At 38.2% G+C, this 22,775-nt stretch overlaps 1 protein-coding gene and 1 pseudogene across 12 annotated transcripts in view; one reads left to right on the top strand and one right to left on the bottom strand.

The window, feature by feature from the left end:
- Positions 1-628: 628 nt before the first annotated feature.
- The window catches only part of Fbxw11 (F-box and WD repeat domain containing 11), a 135,908-nt gene continuing 113,761 nt past the window's right edge, over positions 629-22,775 (bottom strand). For all 12 annotated transcript variants that reach the window (XM_087194840.1, XM_087194843.1, XM_087194847.1 and 9 more), the window contains 5 exons: positions 18,622-18,740; positions 16,415-16,525; positions 15,164-15,242; positions 8,827-9,013; positions 629-3,066 (listed from right to left, as the gene is read on the bottom strand). In XM_087194840.1, coding sequence (XP_087050966.1) covers positions 8,852-9,013; positions 15,164-15,242; positions 16,415-16,525; positions 18,622-18,740 — 471 coding nt within the window. In that variant the 3' untranslated portion in view covers positions 629-3,066; positions 8,827-8,851. The remainder of the gene's footprint in view (positions 3,067-8,826; positions 9,014-15,163; positions 15,243-16,414; positions 16,526-18,621; positions 18,741-22,775) is intronic.
- On the top strand, positions 3,418-4,056 carry LOC101700692 (ubiquitin-like protein NEDD8 pseudogene; annotated as a pseudogene).

Here is a 22,775-nt window from a genome sequence, read left to right as displayed (position 1 = left end):
CAATATCAAAGCACTCTAATTTTATCCAGAAAGTCTACATTACCAATATGGTGGACTAAAGAGGAAAAGCCAGCTACCACTTAGGCGGACTTCTGAGTAGAAGCAGATACTAACTGGTCCTTCTGCCTCAGTATTCAACCAGTGATGCAAGTACTTGCCAATGTGTGAAATGATAGTTTCATTTCAGATGCCTGCAACTCCATCTCTAACACTTCCATACCCTTCTTCAAGAGAATCCACTCACCTGAAGGCCACTTGGGACATCTAGGAGGCCATTTTCCTATCTTTCAAGTAACTCGTGAAGCAACTAAGTATGTATTGGGAAGCAGATTTGTGGAAGAGCTTTGAATTAGTTCCCAACTCCTGGGGTTAAAGTTTTCTTTCAGAAAAAGCCCCAAGACAAGGAATTATATCATCCTTTACACAGTTCTCACAGGCCAAAAGTACTTTACCTTCAACTTCACTTTACAAAGCAGATGGTTTTTAAAATCTATAAATTTTAATGGTATGTCACTAAATTCCTGATAATACATAACAGTTTCTTAACAGAACATCAGAGTATTGCAACACTTTATTAAGAGTATTGGCTTTGAATTAGTAGCTGAAGTAACAATTGCAAGAAGCCAGATTAGGTGTACTGCATAATACTCATACTTGATTTATTGACATTACTTAGCAATTTATTGGACAAAAGTCAAACTTTTGTTTTTTATTAAGCACATTCCACAGTACAAAGCTGTCATGAATAATATCTGTACAATTTAACAGTTTCAATAGCTGTTCAGACACAAATTTATTTCAAACAGATAATTGGCAAACATAATTAATTACAAGTTAGAATTAGACTATCCCAGTGCTTTAAAACATTAAGATAGTAGTAATTTACAGTTGCTTGATTATGGTTAGCAAAATAAAGTCCAGAGTATGGCTGGGAATTACTACTGTAATCCCAGAAAGTCAGAATTCCTTGGGTGCCAAAGTCCCCTGCGATAATTTAGTAGGCACAATTCAAAGGTTGTGTGCATATTCAAAGGCCATGGTTTCCCAAGGAACAAGAGGAACTTCTATATTAAACATGCAAAAACAAAAAAAAATCCATTCGTTCAGAAAAATCGCCTCTGGCCCTCCCCCCTTTCCCCTGGGCTTTCCTAGCCAGTTTGACATAAAAGCTGTAACATGAAGAGCAGTCAAAGTCAAGTCACTCTCACAACCACTGTCAAGCTTACAGCATCCACCTTATGAATGGAGGTTTAATTATTACACTTTTGAGACTCAACCTTGCAAAAACAGAAATTAGGAAGATGTCAGCAAGGATACATTTAAGAAAAATTAAAAAGGCAAAAGAAAAACTTAAAAGCAAAGCCAATTTAACAAACCACATACACACACATTGATCCCCACACCCTTCTCAATGCAAAGGACGGACAGAGCCCAGGGGCCTTTCCTAGGAATAGAGTGTGCTTCTTCTGGAAGAGGGTGTGTTCACAGGAGGTGGCTTATTGGTCCTTTAAAATGGGATTGACATTCCTTGATCTTTGGAAGCAATGGTGAGGAGCAAATCAAAACCTAATACTTAAGGAGGAAAAAGGAATGTTGACCAAATAGCAACATCCTTCCCATGCATGATCAAAGTAACAGTGCTATTCTAGGCTCAGGCTGCAGAGCACTTGAGAGCTTTGAGAGCCTGCAGGGGCCAGAGAACAGATAAGAGCAGAGCTGACTGGGATGGGACTCCTGGGCCTGGGCTTGGCCCCACTCAGGAGAGCCCTGCCCTTTACACGGCGACCCTCCAGAGCAGCCTGATCTGAGCTACAGGCTCCAGCACAACATTGGGCCCTGTAGTCCCTGACAGGGCCAGGCCAGGAACTCCAGAGGGGGAGGCCCTGTCTATAGGGCCATCTCATTCTTCTCTTCTCAGGGTTACTACTGCACAGAATGATGGCTTTTGACAAAGAAGCCGAATGAATACTATGGGAAGTGACCACTAGCACTCAGGAGTATTTATGAGGAAAATAACAACAAAAAATTTTAAGGTACCTCTCTATTGCATATCCTACACAACAAATAAAACATTTCTGTATTAATCTTTAGAAGTTAGATTTTAAAACAAGATTCCCATTAAAAACAACACACACACACACACAGTGACAGTGACAAAATAAAAACACCATATGAATACTGCAGGAAGGGTTCTAGGTCATCCACATCAACCCTGGTAACAGGTTCTTGAGCCCAGCCCATGGCTAAGTGCGAACACACTCTATATTAGTGTCTCAGGCACAGGGGGCCTGACTCCAGCAACCTTGAGGTTAAACTGTTATGTACATTATATCTACATGCGGATACAGTATTTTAAATTAGGAGGCAAGCACATGGATAAAGGTGTTACTCTACCAAATATCAGGAAATGGTTGGGAGCAGAGAACAGTTAATAAAAGAGCTATATTACCTGTGGAGAAATAATATAACTGGCTGATAGTTCTTTAAATTAAAAGAAACTAGTACAGAAAGAAAGTGTAATCCAAAAAATATTACTAAAACAATCCAGAGAGATTTTCCCATTGTCCACCATGTATATTCCTAATACAAGTCAAAATTCATAACGACTTGGACAGTCAAAAGGAGAATGCTAACTTCTGAAAGGAAAGCCCTGGACATTCTGGGTAGGTGTTTGGCACCCAAAATTTCACTGAAGAAGAATGTTGCTTCTGAATATCAGACCAAAGTGCAAAGCATTATAAATTAGAGGCCAAGTCTTCTCTTGATGGTCGATTTACTTCTGTAAAACAGACTGTTACGTCCCTTTATGTGAACAATTTACGTCTGAAGCATTAGATTTTTTTTTCTCGGATGCGGGTAGGAAGTGGGCTTCTGTTCTACTGGAAGTTGGTGAGGCTAAAGTATCCTTCTCAAAGTAGAGCCGGGACCAGAGGTGAGAAATGTCGAGTGAGGCTGCTTTGCATCTACCCAGCGTCTAGAACCAATTTCAGCTTCTTAACTCAGCTGTGGACGAACTCCCTTAGGCATTTGGTAGCCATGTAGCCAGTAGTTCAAGACTAGGAAACCCTAGGGGGAAAGGGGAGAGAGCATGGATGTTTATTCTTGTTAAACAAGGACACAATGTATATATATCACAGTCCAGCCCATCCACAAAGTCACATATCACAGAAATATGCACACCTAATAGGTGACTACTTCTTAAATAACCAGCATAAAAAAATAGAAGGTGTAAGTTGTTTTGAAGCACTACATTTATTTAAACCTCACAATAACCCTAAGAGGTAAAAATTATTAGTATGCTCATTTCAAAAGAGAACTTTGTTGTTGCATCCGAGCAGCAGTAGACTACAAGTCCCAGGGTGCAACGGGTGGAGCTGCCTCCAGGCATGATGGCAAAAGTGGTCCCTTAGGTCCCAGCTTGCTATTTCTGGCTGGGTAGAAACTCTGAGAATCTTGGGAGTCATCCCTGCTGAAACTAAGGTGGCTAGCTTCTTTTTATTTACGACGGCACTGAAACATAGCAAGCGATCATTCCTGAGTCGTGAAACCTGTTGAAAGAAGGGGAAGGTGGAGCCACAGCGTGACCCGGAAGCAGAAGTGACTTTCCTAGGGGAAGCCGCAGTTCTGCTCGCAGCAGGAGTCGCACCAATTTATCAGCTTGCAGCCTCTACCAGGGAAGATGATGCTAATTAAAGTGAAGACACTGACAAGGAGATTGAAATTGACACTGAACCCACAGACAAGGTGGAGCGAATCAAGGAGCGAGTGGAGGAGAAAGAGGGAATCCCACCACAGCAACAGCGGCTCATCTACAGTGGCAAACAGATGAATGATGAGAAGACAGCAGCTGACTACAAGATTCTAGGTGGTTCTGTCCTCCACCTGGTGTTGGCACTGAGAGGAGGAGGTGGTCTTAGGCAATGATGAGTCTTCCCTCCACTTCAACTCCTTACCCTTTCACTCATAATGAAGCATATATTCTCTCACTGGCTGGGACACCCAAGCCATTGCTCTCTCTCTTGGCTGCCCAGTCTTGCGTGTCTACTGGTGGGAGACTGTGAGGACCCCAGGATGCAGTGCTCCTGCCCCAAAAGGCCTGCGCTGGCTACTGGGTTTTAGTTCGCAGTCCTGTGTGCTTCTCTCTCTTATGGCTGTGTCTCTGGTTGTCAATAAAATACTTCCTAGCCTCAAAAAAAAAAAAAGGTAAGAGAACTAAGGGCCAAAAAAGTTGTGTTTAATTCAAAGAGTTACCGATTAAGTGACAGGGATTCAAAGAGAGGAACCCAATAACCGGTCATCTTTCACTGGTGCTACTAAAAATATGTTTAATACTAGGTTTCATATTTAGTATAATCGTGATGATATTCAGGGCCTACAACAGGCCCACTGCACATCCTCAGGAGAGCCCTCAACTATCACTGTGGAACAAAAGCATGCAAAAGAAATAACTATCCCTTCTAAGTAAAATGTTAATACTGTAATCAGAAATTACTTTTTAAAATCAATCACTTGTAAAAGGACAACAGTGTTGAGAAGACAGGGAAAACTATGAAAAATTTTATATTTTACATATGGCCTTGATCAGAAATACATTTTAATCACAATCTCTACATTCATCCATGGATGTAAATATGTACACACATACACACACACACAGCTAAAATAGAACATTCAGCAGACAATGTCTATCATTACTATGAACAATACAAGCTGACATTTCTGATGTAAATCAAAACAAAGTCAAAATCCATTCCAATTATTTCACAATCACTGATGATTCACAACCTTTTCCAAACACTGAACTAAGCCATTAGCTGAGACAATCTAGTCACCACAGGTAAAAATTCCTATGGGGGGAAAAACTTAAAAATTGTGTATAGCCAGGTGTGGTGTTGCACATCTGTAATCCCAGCACTCAGGAGGCTGAGGCAGGAGGACTACCATGAGTTTGAAGCCAGCCTGGGCTACATACTGAGCTCAAGGCCAGCCTGATCTACACAGTGAAACCCTGTCTCAAGAAAAATTGATTTTTATTTACTTATTCGGGGTTGTTTGTTTTTTTGCTTTTTTGAGACAGGGTCTCACTGTGTAGTTTAGGCTGGCCTTGAACTCACTATGTAGCCCAGGCAGGCCTCAAACTCACAGTATTCTTCCTGCTTCAGCCTCCTGAGTGCTCGGATTATAGGTGTACATCACTACACCTTGCCTAAAATTCTGTATGATTTTTAAAAGGCAACTTTCCCAAAAGGTTGTCGTTTTCGAAAAGATCAAGAATCCTGACACACTTCCTCAATAAATTCAAGAAAGACTAAATTTCGTTCACCATTGCTTTCTCATTAAGGATATTTAAGATTACTTGGATGATCCTGAAAACACCAACAGCCCAGAGGTAAGAGCTGGGCACTCCCACTTCGGCAGGTGGGAGTGGATGGAGCTGACTAACTCTGCTGGAGAGCAGCACAGCCAGTGCACCAAGCTGTTGGGTGTGAGAAGGCCTTTTAACCCAGTTACTCAGACAGCTCCAGAATCCAGCCCAAAGGGGAGAAAGGGTGGGGTAAAGATTAGGCAAGATGGATGTCTTTTATAATCACTAAAAGCTAGGAAGAGGGAAACTATAAATATCTAACAACAGGGCTTATCCCAAACAACTGAAAAACATTTGGCAATTAGGAACTATAATTTAGACAAATATTGACATTGCTAACACGTAACAATTTTACAATAAAAAGGGAGGGAAAAGGCATTTTCAAAAAGTAGTTATAAACCACAATTTTAAAGAGGCTGGTTTGATACACACCAAAGGAGTTAATAGCGGTAAACCACGAGTAGGAGTTTACTTTTTCTCTTGGCTTATGTACTGTTCTAATTTCCTAAGCATCTTACAACAAGAGGAGAAAAAATTTTGTGCTACTATATATACAACTCTTAGGAGTTAGTAATTTTTTGTAAAAGATGACTCAGCAAATAAATCTATTACTACATTTCCTAACACAGAAATAATCTTACCTGATAATTTTAGGGGTGAATATTTTACTACAAGGTTAAATCATCATTAGGGAAGTGTTTCTTATTATGCATAAGTCTTAAATAATCACATGGTGATAACTGTTTTGTGTTTCAATCAAAGAAAAAAATTTGGAAAAGAACAATAAAATCTGTAAGGTTGACTGCCAAGGTTGTCAAAAGTAACTCACTTTGAAGAGACAAACACATTTGGGGTTTCACTGCTTGTGCTGGGGTACAGGAAATGATTACTTTATAAAGCACATAAGCTTTAAAGATTCATCAAGGTTGACTTGTAACTGTGGATCATAACAAGGTACTTGTTCTTAGGTTCCAAAAAAGGAGATGGGAGAAGCATCTGAAAGAAGTAACATAAATTTCATTTCTACCACAGCCAAGGAGAAGTAATAGTGCCGATCACTGCCTGACCCCTGACCAAAAGAACCTAGTTCCAGGGCACCTGTAGGTAATATGCAAATGTTGTCGATCTGTGAAAGTTTACTATGTCTATAAATTGCCTCTTAAGTATAACTGAAATGTGTGTGAATATCTCAGATATCACCATATGCCTTTTTAATAAACTGATATAAACACATTATACAAATACAAAAGAGGTGTATTAAACTGCTCTATGACACACCTACTTCCAAATCTATTTGTTTCAGAAGTCCAACCACAGCAAGGATTGTCCATGATCTACCTTATGTGCTTCTCTTATAATCTATGTTCTTATGTTCTATTTCTATTGTACGTAGAAAAATAAAAGCAGGGGCAAGATGTATCTGAAGCAAGGCACAGAGGGAAATGTATAGTTTTAAGTTCCCATTAGAAAAGAAAAAGTTAAAAGCAGAATCAATGTAATAGAGCAGGCCCAAGACTGCTACAAGAAAAACTGCAAAACAATGTTTTAAGTAAAGGTGAAGATGTAAATTAGAGATATACCTATGTTTATATATTGTAAGACTCAACATTTGTTGAGATACAAATTATCCCCAAAACGATCTTTAGATTCAAATATGGTCTTGATCATGATCAAAGCAGCCATCTTCTTAGAATATGATAACCTCATATAAAAAAAATAATAATTTAAAGACCTAAAATAATCAAGACAAATTTTTAAGAAGAGCAATCAAATTGTCCCATCACCAGTGGTTATAAGGGCTTAGAGCCCAGGACTTGCTTCTCAGGCTGCCTACTGAATTTCTTGTATAAAGGGGCTCAGGTGCCCTCTGAGCAAACAGCCTTCTTTAATTCATCCTTGAGGGAACAGCGGTGATAGGTGGATTGTGGTGGTCAGAAGAAGAGAGATTTTGAGTGTTTTAGTGGTGATGGGATTATAGTTTTTGTTTCTTAACTTAAAAAAAAACAAAACTGAAGGACAGCAAAGGAAGAGAAAAAAGGAGATTCTTTATGCCCCAAAATAAAATTCAAGAGACTTTACTGGTGGTAAATTAATATGATTGGGGAAATTGTTCAAGAAAATATTTTTTAAAAAACAGGCACTGCATTCACCAGTGGTCAACATGTAAATCTACAATATCCAGGATTCCAATTTTAGGCCTTATATTGATGCGACTATATTGTGCTGCTATGAACATGGGTGCACATGTATCACTGTGGTATGATTCTTTTAATTCTTTTTTTTTTTTTTGGTACCAGGGATCAAACTCGGGTCCTTCTGCTTGTGCAGCTGGTGGCGAAACCACAGAGCTAAATCCCCAGCCTGATTCTTTTAATTCTTTTGGGAAGATCCCCAGCAGGGGAATAGCTGGGTCAAATGGGACCTCTAGTCCTAGTTCTTTGAGGTATCTGCATACTGATTTCCACAGTGGTTGCACCAATCTACTCTCCCACCAGCAGTGGAGCAGGGTTCCTGTTTCCCCACAGCCCTGCAAGCATTTGTTATTGGGTGAGTTCATGATAGCAGCCATTCTTTCCGGGGTGAGGTGGAATCTCAGTATTGTTTTCATTTGCATCTCTCGAATGACCAGTGATGTTGAACATTTTCTCACATGTTTATTTGCTATTTCTACTTCTTTATCTGAGAAATGTGTGTTCATTTCAGATGCCCATTTTTGGATTTCTTTAAATTTTGGAGGTCAGATTTTTTTTAAGTTCTTTATAGATTCTAGATAGTAGGCCTTTGTCTGAGGAACAGCAGGTGAAAATTTTTTCCCACTTGGAAGCAGTCCATTGCCCATCAACTGGAGACTAGATAAAGAAAATGTGGGGTTTTTTTATAAAATGGAGTACTACTCAGCCATAAAAAACCGAGAAATTAGAGACATTTATACCTAAGTGGATGCACATTAAGGCAATACTCTTAAGTGAAATAGGACACACATGGGTAAATACTGAATAGCTTCTCTAGTGTGAGAAACTGAAAGTGTAAATAAGGACTAAAAGGTATAATACATAATGTGAAATAGGAAGAAAGGGGGCAAAGGGGAAGGGGAAATGGGAGGAGTAGGGGAAAAGAAAGAAGGGAATGGAATTAATATGAGAAAATGCAAAAATGGAAACAAAGTCTTTGTAAATTGGGAGGGATGGGGGGGTTGAAGAGAGGGCAGGGGAAGGAGGAAAAATAAGAACCAAGAGAGATTATGTAAAGGTGCAAATTTCCAATGATGAATGTCATTATATTGTATACCTAAAATGTACCAATGAAATCAAATTTTAAAAAAAAAGATCTAGCTTTATATTAGATCCCCATAAAAGTTGACACATTTAATAGAAACCTTGGTTCATGTCACATGGGAACCCAAATCACAAAATTTTCCCAATGGGAAGAAGAATTCAGTTAGCAGAATTAAGAATACTCACCTGAAAAGGGTGAAAGTGCAGACTGTTATCTGGAGATGTAAGTGTATGTTCTGGAGGGAGAACGTGTCTCATTCTGGGCACTAGGAGGCACATTTAAGAAATCCCAAATCAAAATAGTGTCATCATGGGAGCTGCTGATGATCTGAAACTCATCGAACTGTAGCCGAAACACACGACCAGAATGTTCCTACAAAATATAACAACTTAATGAATTAAATAAGATCTTTACAATTTCTCACATCTCACAATGAAAATTTAGCACAAGCTGAAAAAAGAGTGGCTCATCCAGGCTTCTATATAATTTTCCAAGGCTTACTAAAGCTTTGGCCTTTACCCTGAAAACAAATTCTTTACTTTTACTTCTCTATTTTTCTTTTATTCAACTTTGTATCCTAGATTCTGGCCCATTAATATGCCAAAGAAGAAAAATTATGTGAGCATCTCAAAACAGGCCCTAGAATTCTAAGGTAAACAAAATTTAACACCATTGTTGATAGGCCATAAAAACTAGGAACAGAATAGGTTTTGTTTTCTTGACATGATCAAGAATTTCTGTCTTGATACCATCACCCCCAGCACTGAGGAGGTAAGCCACATGGGTGCCAGCAACACACCACCACTCCCTTGAAATAAGAAGACACGTAAACAACTCTCAAAACCAGACTTCCAGATCACGTAAAGTAATCACAAAGAGAATCGAGATGGAACAATCTGATACTCAACCACCTGGACTCCCTGAACTGGCAACAAAAGAGGATCTGGAAAAAATGAAATCAGAAATAATTTCTCATATAACAGCACAGATTGTGCCCATAGTGCAAGACATGATTAATAAATCTAGACAGGACATAGATAAAAAAAATAGAGGAGCCAAAGAACATGATGGAATCCGAACATAGGAAACAAATGGAATCCATAAAACAGATGCAAACAGATTTCCAGGAGATTAAAAACTCCACTGAAAGTTTATGCAGCAGAATGAGCCAATGTGAGGACAGACTTTCAGATATAGAAGATAAGATTGCAATTAGTGACCAGGAAAAGAAAAATTTCTTTGATATACTAAGGGACCAGGAGAAATCAATGCAGCAGCTGCTAGATGATGCAAAGAAGAGTAACATAAGATTGATTGGAGTCAATGAAGAAACAGGAGAGAGTGCAGATAACATAAAAAAAAACTGTTCACAGAAGTGATGGCAGAAAACTTCCCAAGGAAGGGAAAGGAACTTGACATACAGATAAGTGAGGCATATAGGACTGCAACTAGCCTTGATCAAAAAAAAACTACACATAGGCATATAATAGTTAAGATTTCAGAAACTCAACAGAAGAACAAGATTCCACAAGCAGTTAGAGAAAAGAAACAAATCACACAGAGGAAAGCCCGTCAGAATCACAACAGACTTCTCAATGGAAGCCCTCAAGGCAAGAAGAGCTTGGAGTGACATATTTCAAGCCCTAAAGGAAAACAGCCTCCAACCCAGATTGATGTACCCTGCAAAACTGATGGAGAAATAAAAGATACTTTCATGACAAAGAGCACCTTAAGAACTTCATGAATACCAAACCCTCACTCCAAAACTTTTTAGACAATATCCTAGAAAAAGACGAGGATCACAACCCCAGGAAGTCCAGCAGAATGAATCCATCTAGTACAACAAGAAACTAAACACAGGGCCGGGGATTTAGCTCAGTGGCACTGCATCTGCCATGCAAGGGCAAGGACCTGAGTTTGACACCCGGTACCAAAAAAACAAAACCAAACACAAAAAAACAAACTAAACACAAAGGGGGAGAATCCAACAAAAAGAAAAAGTCATGACAATGATAAGTCAATACTCACCAGTTATAACCATCAATGTTAATGGTCTCAATTGATCAATCACAAGAAACAGTCTGGCAGAATCGGTCAAGAAGCAAGATGCAACAAAATGCTGCATACAAGAAACACACTTAATTCAAAAAAAACTGATAAAGGCTGGGGATTTAGCTCAGCGGTTCCACCGCCTGCCTCATAAGCGCAAGGATCTGAGTTCAATCCGCGGTACCAAAAAAAATACAAAAAGAAACTGATAGATTGAAAGTTAAAGGGTGGAAAACAATGCTCCACGTGACACGAATCCAAAAAAAAAAAAAAAAAAGCAGGAGTAGCTATTCTCCTTTGAAATCAAGTGGATTTCAAACCAACACTGATTAAGAGAGACAAAGAAGGACACTACACATCCTTGAAAAGGGAACAATCCAAGAGGAAGAGATGACAATCATAAATATATATGCACCAAACACTAGTGCACCCAACTATATAAAACAAATACTAACGGACATGAAAAATCAAATAAGCATTATTACAATAGTAGTGGAGGACCTCAATACCCCACTGTCACAGATCAACTAGAAAAAAATAAGCAACAAAATATTAGAACTTAACAGATGTTCACAGAGTGTTCCATCCCACAAAATCAGAATATACATCCTTTTCAGCTGCACACAAGCTGTTCTCCAAAACAGACCACATACTTGCTCAAAGAACATGTTTAAGTAAGTGCAAAGGAACTGAAGTTATCCCCTGTGTATTATCAGACCACAGTGCGATGAAATTGGAGATACATAGCAAAAGAAACCACAACTTCATAAACACATGGACATTGAACAATACGCTTCTGAATAATCAATGGGTCACAGAGGAAATTAAAGAAGAAATCAGACAGTTCCTACAATTAAATGACAACAATACAACATATCGGAATCTATGGAACACAATGAAAGCAGTCTAATGAGAGGAATTCACAGCAGTGAATGCTCATACTGGAAAACAGAGCAAGCCCAATTAAACAACCTGATGCTGAACCTTAAGCTTCTAGAAAAAGAAGAGCAGGACAAACCGAAAGCTCATACAAGGGAGGAAATTACAAAGATCAGAGCAGAAATCAATGCAATGGAGACTAAGAGAACGATACAAAAAAATCAATGAAGCCAAGAGTTGGTTCTTCAAAAGAATAAACAAAATTGACAAACCCTTAGCCAACCTTATCACAAAAAAAGGAAAGAAAAGGCCCAAACCCATGCAATTAGGAATGAAAAGGATGAAATTACAACAGACCTAGCAGAAATCCAGAGGATCATCAATATCTACTTCGAGAACCTATACACCAATAAGATGGAAAACACAGAAGAAATGGACAGATTCATGGATATGTATGAATTACCAAAGTTGAACGAAGAAGACCTAAAAATTCTAAACAACCCAATATCAATCAATGAAATTGAAAACGTAATTAAAAACTTACCAACTAAGAAAAGCCCAGGTCCTGGTGACTTCACTGCTGAATTCTACAAGACATTTAGAGAGGAACTCCTGCCACTACTGTTTAAACTCTTCAATGAAATTGAAAGGGAAGCAATACTCCCAAATTCATTCCTGGAAGCAAGCATCACTTCAATCCCCAAAGCAGAGAAAGACCCAACTGAAAAAGAGAACTATAGGCCAATCTCACTCATGAACATAGATGCAAAAATCCTTAATAAGATACTGGCAAATAGAATGCAGAAGATCAACAAAAAGATCATACACCCTAATCAAGTGGGATTCATCCCAGGGAGGCAGGGATGGTTCAACATATGCAAATCAATAATGTAATACACTATATCAATAGAGCCAAGGACAAAAACCATATGATCATCTCAATAGATGCAGAAAAAGCATTCAACAAAATCCAACATGCATTTATGACAAAAACCCTACAGAAAATTGGAATAGACAGTCTCTATCTCAATCTGATAACAGCCATCTATGAAAATCCAACAGCCAACATCATACTAAATGGTCAAAAACTGAAATTCTTCACACTGAAATCAGGAACAAGACAAGGATGTCCACTATCACCACTTCTATTCAGTATAGTCTTGGAAACATTAGCCACAGCAATTATACAAGAGAAAGAAATAAAAGGAATAAAGATAGGAAATGAAGAAGTCAAACTGTCATTATTTGCAGATGACATGATTCTCTATATAGAAGACCCCAAGAACGCCACCAAAAGTCTTCTAGACTTAATAACTAAATTCCATAAAGTAGCTGGATACAAGGTCAACACACAAAAATCAACAGCTTTCCTCTACACGAACAACAGAATCACGAGAGAAAAATGGGGTAATCAATTCCCTTCACAATAGCATTCAAAAAACTGAAATACCTAGGAATCAACCTAACAAAAGAAATCAAAGACCTCTTCTCTGAAAACTAAAGCACTCTGAAAAGAGAGATTGAATATGATATCAGAAAATGGAAAGACATCCCTTGCCCCTGGGTAGGAAGAATCAACATAGTGAAAATGGCCATACTTCCAAAACTGTTATATAGATTCAGTGCAATCCCAATTGATATCCCAGCAGCATACTTCACAGGCCTTGAGAAAACAATCCAAAAATTCATTTGGAACAAGAAGAGACCTAGAATAGCAAAAGCAATTCTAGGCAACAGAGACATGGCAGGTGGTATCACAACCCCCAACTTGGAACTATACTACAAAACTACTGTAATTAAAACAGCATGGTACTCACAAAGAAACAGACCTGAGGACCAGTGGAACAGAGTAGAAGATGCAGAAACAACTCCAGACACACTCAGCCACCTCATCTTCAACAAAGGAGCCAAACACCCTCACTGGAGGAAAGATAGCCTCTTTAATACACGGTGCTGGGAAAGTTGGGTTTCAACTTGCCAAAGATTAAACTAGACCTATATCTCTCACCATGCACTAAATTAAAATCTAAATGGATTAAAGATCTAACTATTAAAACAGAAATGCTGAACTGGCTGGAATAGAGGTTAGGTAGAAGACATTGGTGTAGGAAAAGATTTTATGAACAAAGCCTCAGTTGCCCGTGAACTAGCACCAACACCAAGTGGGATCTCTTCTTATTAAAAGGCTTCTGCACAGCAAGAGAATCCACCAACAGTGTGAACAGACAACCCACAATGTGGGAAAAAATTTTCACCTGCTGTTCCTCAGACATGGGGCTACTATCTAAAATCTATAAAGAACTTAAAAAAATCAGACTTCCCAAATTGAAAGACCCAATCCAAAAATGGGTATTTGAAATGAACACACATTTCTCAGACAAAGAAGTAGAAATAGCAAATAAACATATGAAAAACTGTTCAACATCACTGGTCATTCAAGAGTTGCAGATGAAAACAACACTGAGATTCAACCTCACCCCAGAAAGAATGGCTGCTATCATGAACTTAACCAATAACAAATGCTGGCAGGACTGTGGGGAAAGAGGAACCCTGCTCCACTGCTGGCTGGAGTATAGACTGGTGCAACCACTGTGGAAATCAGTATGGAGATACCTCAAAGAACTAGGACTGGAAGTCCCATGTGACCCAGCTATTCCCCTGCTGGGTATCTTACCCCCAAAATTAAAAGAATCACACCACAGTGATATATGTGTACCCATGTTCTTAGCAGCACAATTTGTAATAGCTAAAACTTTGAAGCAGCCCAATTACCCATCAACTGGAGAGTGGATAAAGAAAATGTGGTTTTTTAATAAAATGGAGTACTATTTAGCCATAAAAAATGAGAAATTAGAGATATTTATAGCTAAATGGATGCACATTGAGGCGATACTCTTAAGTGAAATAGGACACACATATGTAAATATCGAATAGTTTCACTAGTGTGAGAAACTGAAAGTGTAAATAAGGACTAAAAGGTATAACAGATAATGTGAAATAGGGAGAAAAGGGACAAAGGAGAAGGGGAACTGGGAGGGACAAGTGAAAGGAAAGAAGGGAATGGAATTAATATGAGAAAATGAAAAACTGGAAACAAAGTCTTTGTAAATAGGGCGGGATGGAGGGGTTGAAGGGAGGGTAGGGGAATGGGGGAAAAATAAGAACCAAGAGAGATTATGTAAAGGGGCAAATTTCCAGTGATGAATGTCATTATATTGTATACCTAAAATGTACCAATAAAATTAATTTTTTAAAAAAGAATTACTTTAAGCTCTAAAAGGTTCGCGATCACTGACACAGTCATTGATAGTCATATTAAGAAATCTCCCAAGGAAGAAAGGAAGCAAATATTGCATGATCTATCAGAACACCAGTTCACCTACAGAAGAGGGAGCTTGCACTTACATCTAAGAATTCATGGTAATGTAAATGTCAGATATTCCCTGAATTTGGCTAACCAAAATTGACAGCCAGTTTCTCTGAGGGCATGTGGTAAGATCCACAAGCCTTCTTAGGAGACACCTAGGCAGGCCTATCTGCAGACAGCTATCCTGCAGCACAGGCAACCAGCTCCTGTTTTAACAGATCACATACCACCAAGGTGCGCAAACACAATGTGCTTGCTGGCGCTCGAGGGTCAAGGGCAGCTTGCAAATCCCAAACTTTAATTTTCCTAGAAAGAAAAATGAGACTGTGATTAGTGGAAAAGTTAACACTTTATATATTGTCAAGCATTTCTTTGACAAAAAGAAGTACACATGAACTGCCTATCATAAAACTAGTAGGCAACAGGCTTTTTTTGGTTTTGGTTTTGGTTTTTGTTTTTTTGAGACAAGAGTCTCACTTTATAGTGCAGGCTTGCCTTGAACTCTCTATGTAGGACAGGCTGGTCTGGAACTCATGGTGATTCTCCTGCCTCAGCCTCTGGAATGCTGGGAGTACAGGCGTGCGTCACCATATCCACACCTCAACAAATTAATGCTTTTATAAATTTTTCAACCAATTATATTTGATTTTGGAAAAAATAAGAACCTAAACATTCTCAGAATTGCTAAAAATTTGAAGAAGCATTATTTTCAGGGAGATAATAAAACAATTTCGTGTTTTATCTAAATTCAATTGCTGACTTGATAATCTATGTCACTAAATTTATTAATCAGGAGGTTCTCTGGAACTAAGCTGGTGCTACTGACAGGAGCTAGTGCTCTGTATGAAATTCCAAGGATATCTTTCTCCAAAGGACACAAGTGTGGAAAGTTAGTAATACAAGTAAAACAGACCAACTGACCTACTCGTGGAGTATATATAAGGTCATCTTGAAAGATTTACAACTGCCATTTGCTCGTTTAAAAAGTTGTGAGATGTTTTAGAGGATTTGTTCAATTGATCAAAAGGGGAAAAGGAGAAATTCATTATTTAACACACACATCTGGTTTATTTAGAGCTACGGTAAAGAACTACATTTTCCCACAGCCAACGCTATTCCCTGAGTTTACAATGATAATTAAAACCTAAGGGCCAGGGATTTAGCTCAGTGATTTTGCCACCTGCTGCGCAAACACAAGGACCCAAGTTCGATCCCCGATACCAAAAAATAAATAAATAAAACCGAAGCTTAGAAACTAGTGGCTCTGCTACTGTGTGATTTGGGGCAAGATTTACTTCATCTTTCTGGGCATGAGTGTCCTCATTTGATCAACTGGTATAATAATATCTGCCATCCACCTTTCCATACAGTAAGTACCTAGCATGGGACTTGGCACACACAGAGCTACTTAAAATATAGCACTACTTTTTCTTCTTGAAGTGGTTATGGCAGTGCATTTGAAAATCTGAAACACATACCCATCATAGGCACCGCTGACAATTCTCTTGTTATCAAATCGGATGCATCGGACCAATTCTTCATGTCCCTCTAGGACTCTTAAGCAGGCACCACATTCAATATCCCAAAGCCTTGAATGAAAAACAGACATCTGTGCAACAGATTCCCACATGAGTCATATGCTCCTCAAGTTCTATCTATTCTATACAGAAAGGACTTTGCACTACTCATGAGTTCTTTATTTCTACCTCAGTCAATATTACACACATAAAGATATATAAGGACACTTAAATCATTTGTGTCCTTTTTTTAGCATTAACTTAGAAGGAAACCTCACTTTCTGTTGTATTTCCTTTTATATACTTTGAAGCTTTCTAAAATCCTGAGCATTTACTATTTAAATCAAATCAACAAGGAACTTAAACTATACGTAGCTCCTAAGCATTCTCTTGATGTCTGAGTTGATAAAACCATGTAAGCAAACAGTACTGGAAATACTTTCCGGGAAGAGATGGCAACTTCAGGCAGTAAAGGAGAAAAAGCATGGGTAGGGAAGATGACAGACAGAAAATCCACATAGTCAGGGACTCTAGAACAGAGTCCATGAGGCCTCCTGAGGTTAGGACTAGTGGGCCAGAATGTGGTCTCCCAATCCTAATGACACTTTTCTCCCTTCATGTACTGTATTGGAGTTGTCTTGTTTTATAAGGTCTGAGTAGGAGACTAATTATGTATGGGCAGTACCTCGAAAATATAAACCTGTGGGCTACAACAAGTCTTTTTCTCTGTATACAATTAATTCAATAATGTTGCAGTTAAGAGATTTTTTCTCATTGATTTTTATACATTATTTACAAAAAGAATCACAGCAATCTAGAATGTACAAAACAGAGAACAAACTAAAGTTATCACTGACTTTGAAAGCTTCCACCAGGACCACCTATCATACGTCCAACGAACACTTTCCTACCACTGCCCTCACCAAATGCGCTTCACAGTGATGATGGCTCTGTGAACAGAGCCATTCAGCACTGCCACTATGACTCCAAAGTATAAACTGCAGAGCAATGCACATTATTATCTTGTAAAACCTCAGACAGTGCAATGAGGAAGTTAAGGACTGTTTACTTATTAACCACTCAACAGTTTACCAGAGGATACCCTGCAGCACATTTGCATTTGTGTACTCACTATCAGGAGCACAGCATGGCCTGGGCAGGTGTCACTTCATGCAATCGATTCTTATAATGAATAAATTTGATAAAGCTGTCATTCTTATATTTCCTGTCATATTATCTTATAAAAATTAATGAAAAACAGGCAATTTTTGGTCATCCTGTATTTAAATAATCAGACTGGTAAGTGGTTAAACATAACCACTTAAGCCATACCACAAAGCATGATGAATATGATAAAACCAAAATTTAAGCTCAAAACTTTTATGTATCTTAACACTTAAACTGATAAAGAAAACCTGCAAGTTTATATCACTGTATAAATACATACCATTATTATGTATATTAAAAACAAAAGACTCAAAAAAGAAAAAAATAGCAATATAGTTTTTTGTTTGTCTTAAAAAAAAAAATCTTGAACTTTATTTTATCTGGACTTTAGGCAGTTTGGTTTTAAGTTCCAAAATTAGCCACTTCTGTAAAGCTACTAGTATGTACTGGAATAGTGGAAAAAAAGGACTTGGGATAATTAAATAGATAATTAAGGGATGTTCTTAATAAGATATAAAATGTCTGTTCCTAATCATATTTATTAAAAACCAAAGAGATTGAGTGTTAGAAAGAGAAAGGGGAATTTGCAAAAAGAAACAACCAGCTGGAGAGGATGATTTTGTAGGGCGGTCTTGGGAGAAAGAAATCAAGTACACTGCAATCTGTTAGGGAGGGAAGTGGGTCTCACAGGTAAGGGAAAGCAGAATGAGTTAGGCTGGAACACTAGTTCCATCCCAGTCTATTGAGATGCACTGGTACTAAGTGATCCTGGGTACAGTTGAGGTTATAAAACGGTGTGCTGGGGTATCCTGGAAGAACACTCAGGGATACACAGCTGCCCATTTGAATATGCAGAGCCAAACAGATTTGTAAATGTGCCTAAGCTTTTCTTATCTGAAGCATCACATTTACTCTGAGTCATTCGACCCTCAGCACTGGGAAATAAATGAACGCTATGGCAAAAGTAAGCCTGCCCTGTCAGCACACCAACTTGTACTTACCTGATGGTGTTATCTGATGATCCACTGACCACCAGACGGTCCCTGTACTGGAGGCAGGCAATGCCTCGCTTGTGCCCATTGAGAGTGCGCACAAATTCACAGGTGCTCGTACTCCAGACCTATAAGACAAACAGCAATGTTCCTATGAATGAACGCAAGAGTCTTCCCACAATTCACCTTTTAAAATGACAGCACAATTTCTAAGAATGACCCTAATACGTGATTATAAAACATGGTCTCTTCTAACTCAAAATTGGAGCTGGCGGACTGATCAGACAATATAAAATGTTCTTGACTGCTGGGTGATAAAACTGGACTGAAAATACAGAAGGCAGTTGTGAAATCTCTAGACTTTAAGGTCTTCAAAGAGACATCTCCTGGATGGCTCAGATATTCAACTACCTTCAACAAAGAGTTTGCACCACATTTTATGTTTTCACACCAACTGACAGGTCACACCCAATGTAACTGATACTTTTTTGTTGTTGTTGTTACCGGGCATTGAACTCTCTGGTCCTTGTGCTTGTGAGGCAGGCGGCAGAACCACTGAGCTAAATCCCCGGCCATAACTGATACTTTTAAAATATCCACCTTTCATATCCTCTTTCCAAGCAGTTTCTTGAACAGCTGCATTTATTCTGACATATCACTCCTAATATTACATATGTAGAATAAATAATCCCTTCTCATGTAAAATCATCTGCTAGACTTAGATGTCCACAGACCCAAAATATGATAAACTAAGGACATACAAAGGAACTGCAGTGCTGTGAATTTTTATACCAGCTGCATTTTTAGTTGAATGGGATATTTACACACGCACACAAAAAAGGAGGAAGTTGAATCCCCTACCTCATATCATACAACTTTTTTTTCCTTAAATTCTTTTATTGGTACATTTTAGGTACACAATACATTTACATTTATCATTGGGTGTTTGTACCTGTACATGATGTATCTTGGTTACTTTTTTCCCCATTACTGTGTGCCCTTCACCCCGTCTACCCTTCCCTATTTACATACACTTTGTTTCCATTTTTCTTCTTTTCTCATAATTTTTCCTTTCCTTTCCCCTTCCCCACCCACCACCCCTACAACTTAGGACCTTTTCTTCCTATTTCAAATTATCATTTATTCCTTTTAATCATTTTAATCCTTACACTTTCAGTTTCTCACACTAGAGAAAGTATTCGGTATTTACACATGTATGTCCTATTTATTTCACTTAAGAGTATGGCCTCAATATGCATCTATTTAGCTATAAATGTCTCTAGTTTCTCATTCTTTATGGCTGAGTAGTACTCCATTTTATTAAAAAAACTACAACTTCTTTATCCAGTTTCCAGTTAATGGGTACTTGGGCTGTTTCCAAGCTTTAGCTATTATAAACTGTGATGCTATAAACATGGGTGCACATGTAACGCTGTGGTATGATTCTTTTAATTCTTTTGGGAAGATACCCAGCAGGGGAATAGCTGGGTCAAATAGCCAGGTCAATAGCTGGGACCTCCAGCCCTAGTTCTTTGAGGTATCTCCATACTGATTTCCACAGTGGTTGCAACAGTCTGCACTCCCACCAACAATGAAGAAGGGTTCCTTTCTCCCCACACCCCTGCCAGCATTTCTTACTGGTTGATTTCTTGATAGCAGTCATTCTTTCTAGGGTGAGGTGGAATCTCAGTGTTGTTTTCATTTGCATCTCTCGAATGACCAGTGATATTCAACATTTTTTCATATATTTATTTGCTTTTCTTTGAGAAATGTCTGTTCATTTCAGATGCCCATTTTTGAATTGGGTCTTTGAATGTGAGGGGTCTGATTTTTTTAAGTTCTTTATATATTCTAGATAGTAGTCCTTTGTCTAAGGTACAGGTGCTAAAAATTTTTCCCACATGTAGGTTGTCTCTTAGCTCTGTTGGTGGATTCTCTTGCAGTGCAGAAGCTTTTTAATAAGATGAGATCCCAGTTGTTGATTCTTTGTGCTAGTTCCCATGCCACTGAGGATTTGTTCATAAAGTCCTTTCCTATGCCAATGTCTTCGAGAGTTCAACCTAACTTATCTTCCAGCAAGTTTAGTGTTTCTGTCTTAATATTTAGATCTTTTATCCACTTTGATCTTAGTTTAGGGCATGGTGATAGGTATGGGTCTAGTTTTAATCTTTGGCAGGCTGAAATCCGGTTTTTCCAACATCATTTATTGAACAGGCTATCTTTCCTCCAATGAGGATGGTTGGCTCCTTTGTCAAAGATGAGGTGGCTCAGTATGTCTGGAGTTCTTTCTGCAACTTGTAATCTATTCCACCAATCCTCGGGTCTGTTTCTTTGCCAGTACCATGCTGTTTCTATCACAGTAGCTTTGTAGTATAGTTTCAAGTTGGGGATTGTGATACCCCCAGCCATGTCTCTGTTGCTTAGAATTGCTTTTGCTATTCTAGGTGTCTTCTGGTTCCAAATGAATTTTTGGGTTGTTTTCTCTAGTTCTGTGAAGTATATTGTTGGAATTTCAATCGGCATTGCATTAAATCTATATAGTAGTTTTGGAAGTATGGCCATTTTCACTATATTGGTTCTTCCTACCCAGGAACATGGGATGTCTTTCCATTTTCTTATATCCTCCTTGATCTCCTTTTTTAGAGTGCTGTAGTTTTCAGTGTAGAGGTCTTTACCACACAACTTTCAGTATAAGAAAACACAGAAGTAAATCTTTTTAACTTGGGATCAGACAATGGTTTCTTAAATATTGCAAAAACAAAATTTTTTTTTTTCCTCTGGGAGGCTGAGGCAGGAAGATTGCAAGTTTGAGTCCAGCCTAGGCATCTTAGCAAGACCTTTATCTTAATAATAATAATTAAAAAAATAGGGCCAGGGATTTAGCTCAGTGGTTCTGTCTCCTGCCTCGCAAGCTCAAGGTCCCAAGTTCAATCCCCAGTACTGAAAAAGATAAAAAATAAAAAAATCCAAAAAATAAAATTAAAAAAATAAATAATAAAAAGGGCTGGAGATGTAGCCCAGTGTCAAGGCTCTGGGTTCAATTCCAATAATTAGTTAATTAATTAATTAATTTTAAAAAGTGGGACAGCATTAAAATTAAAATCATTTATGCTTCAAAGGACACCATAAAGAAAGAGAAAAGATACCCCTAAAGAATGAAAGAAAATATTTGCAAATCACGTATCTAATCAAGGACTTGTATCCAAAATATGTTTTTAAAAACTTTACACTCAACAGTAAAAAAGGGAATTATTTCAAACGGGCAAAATATTTCAATAGACATTTCTCTAAAGAATGCATTCTCATGACCAATAAGCATATGAAAAGATGTTCAATGTTATTAGTCATTAGGGAATGTAAAGCAAAACCACAAAGAGTACTCCTGCACACCCGTTATGATGGCTGTAATTTTAAAAGACAGATAATAACAAGTATTGGCAATAATATGGAGAAATTTGTCAGGTTGATATTATGAAAGCTGTTTTGACTTCCAGGCACTGGTCTTGTAATAACTAGTGAGTGTGGGGTAAATTAATGCATACAAATGCCAGTTGTTCGGCTTCCAGACTACCCAATCTAAATTTGGATGCAATATAGTCTGTGATTTGTGAGGCTAGGCATCAGAATATTGTACAGTGTTGGTCCTTTGAAAAATGGTTCTTTGAGCAAGTTCAAACACTCATACACCACTGATAGGGTTATAAAATGGTGCAGCCACTTTGCAAAACAGTTTGACAGTTTCTCAAAATGTTTAAGCCAGAGTTACCAACCCAAGAGAACTGAAAATAAACAAACATGCAAAAACTTGTACACAAATGTATATAGCAGCATCATTACTCCTAATAGCCGAAATTTGAAAACAAAATGTACACTGAAAATTAAACAAAATACAGTACATCAACACAGTGGCTTGTATTTGGTCATTGGAAGGAATGAAGTACTGATGTGTGCTACAATGTACATGTATGAGCCTTGAAAACATATGCTAAGTAAAAAAAGCCGCACACAAAAGGCCATATATTGTATGATTCTTTTTATATATAAAATGTCTAGAATAGGTCATCCATGGATACAGAAGGTAGATTAGTGATTGCCAGGAGCTGAGGGAGAGGGTGGCTGTCTACTAATGGGTATGTTTTATCTTGTGTCTACATGACCTCCCA

This window comes from Heterocephalus glaber, unplaced genomic scaffold (genome assembly GCF_053883595.1).
Source record: "Heterocephalus glaber isolate CG9 unplaced genomic scaffold, H.glaber_assembly_v1.0 deba00001606, whole genome shotgun sequence".
Lineage (NCBI taxonomy): Eukaryota > Metazoa > Chordata > Mammalia > Rodentia > Bathyergidae > Heterocephalus > Heterocephalus glaber.
The sequence above is the reverse complement of the archived record's forward strand: the minus strand, read 5'-3'. Positions and strand labels throughout refer to the sequence as shown.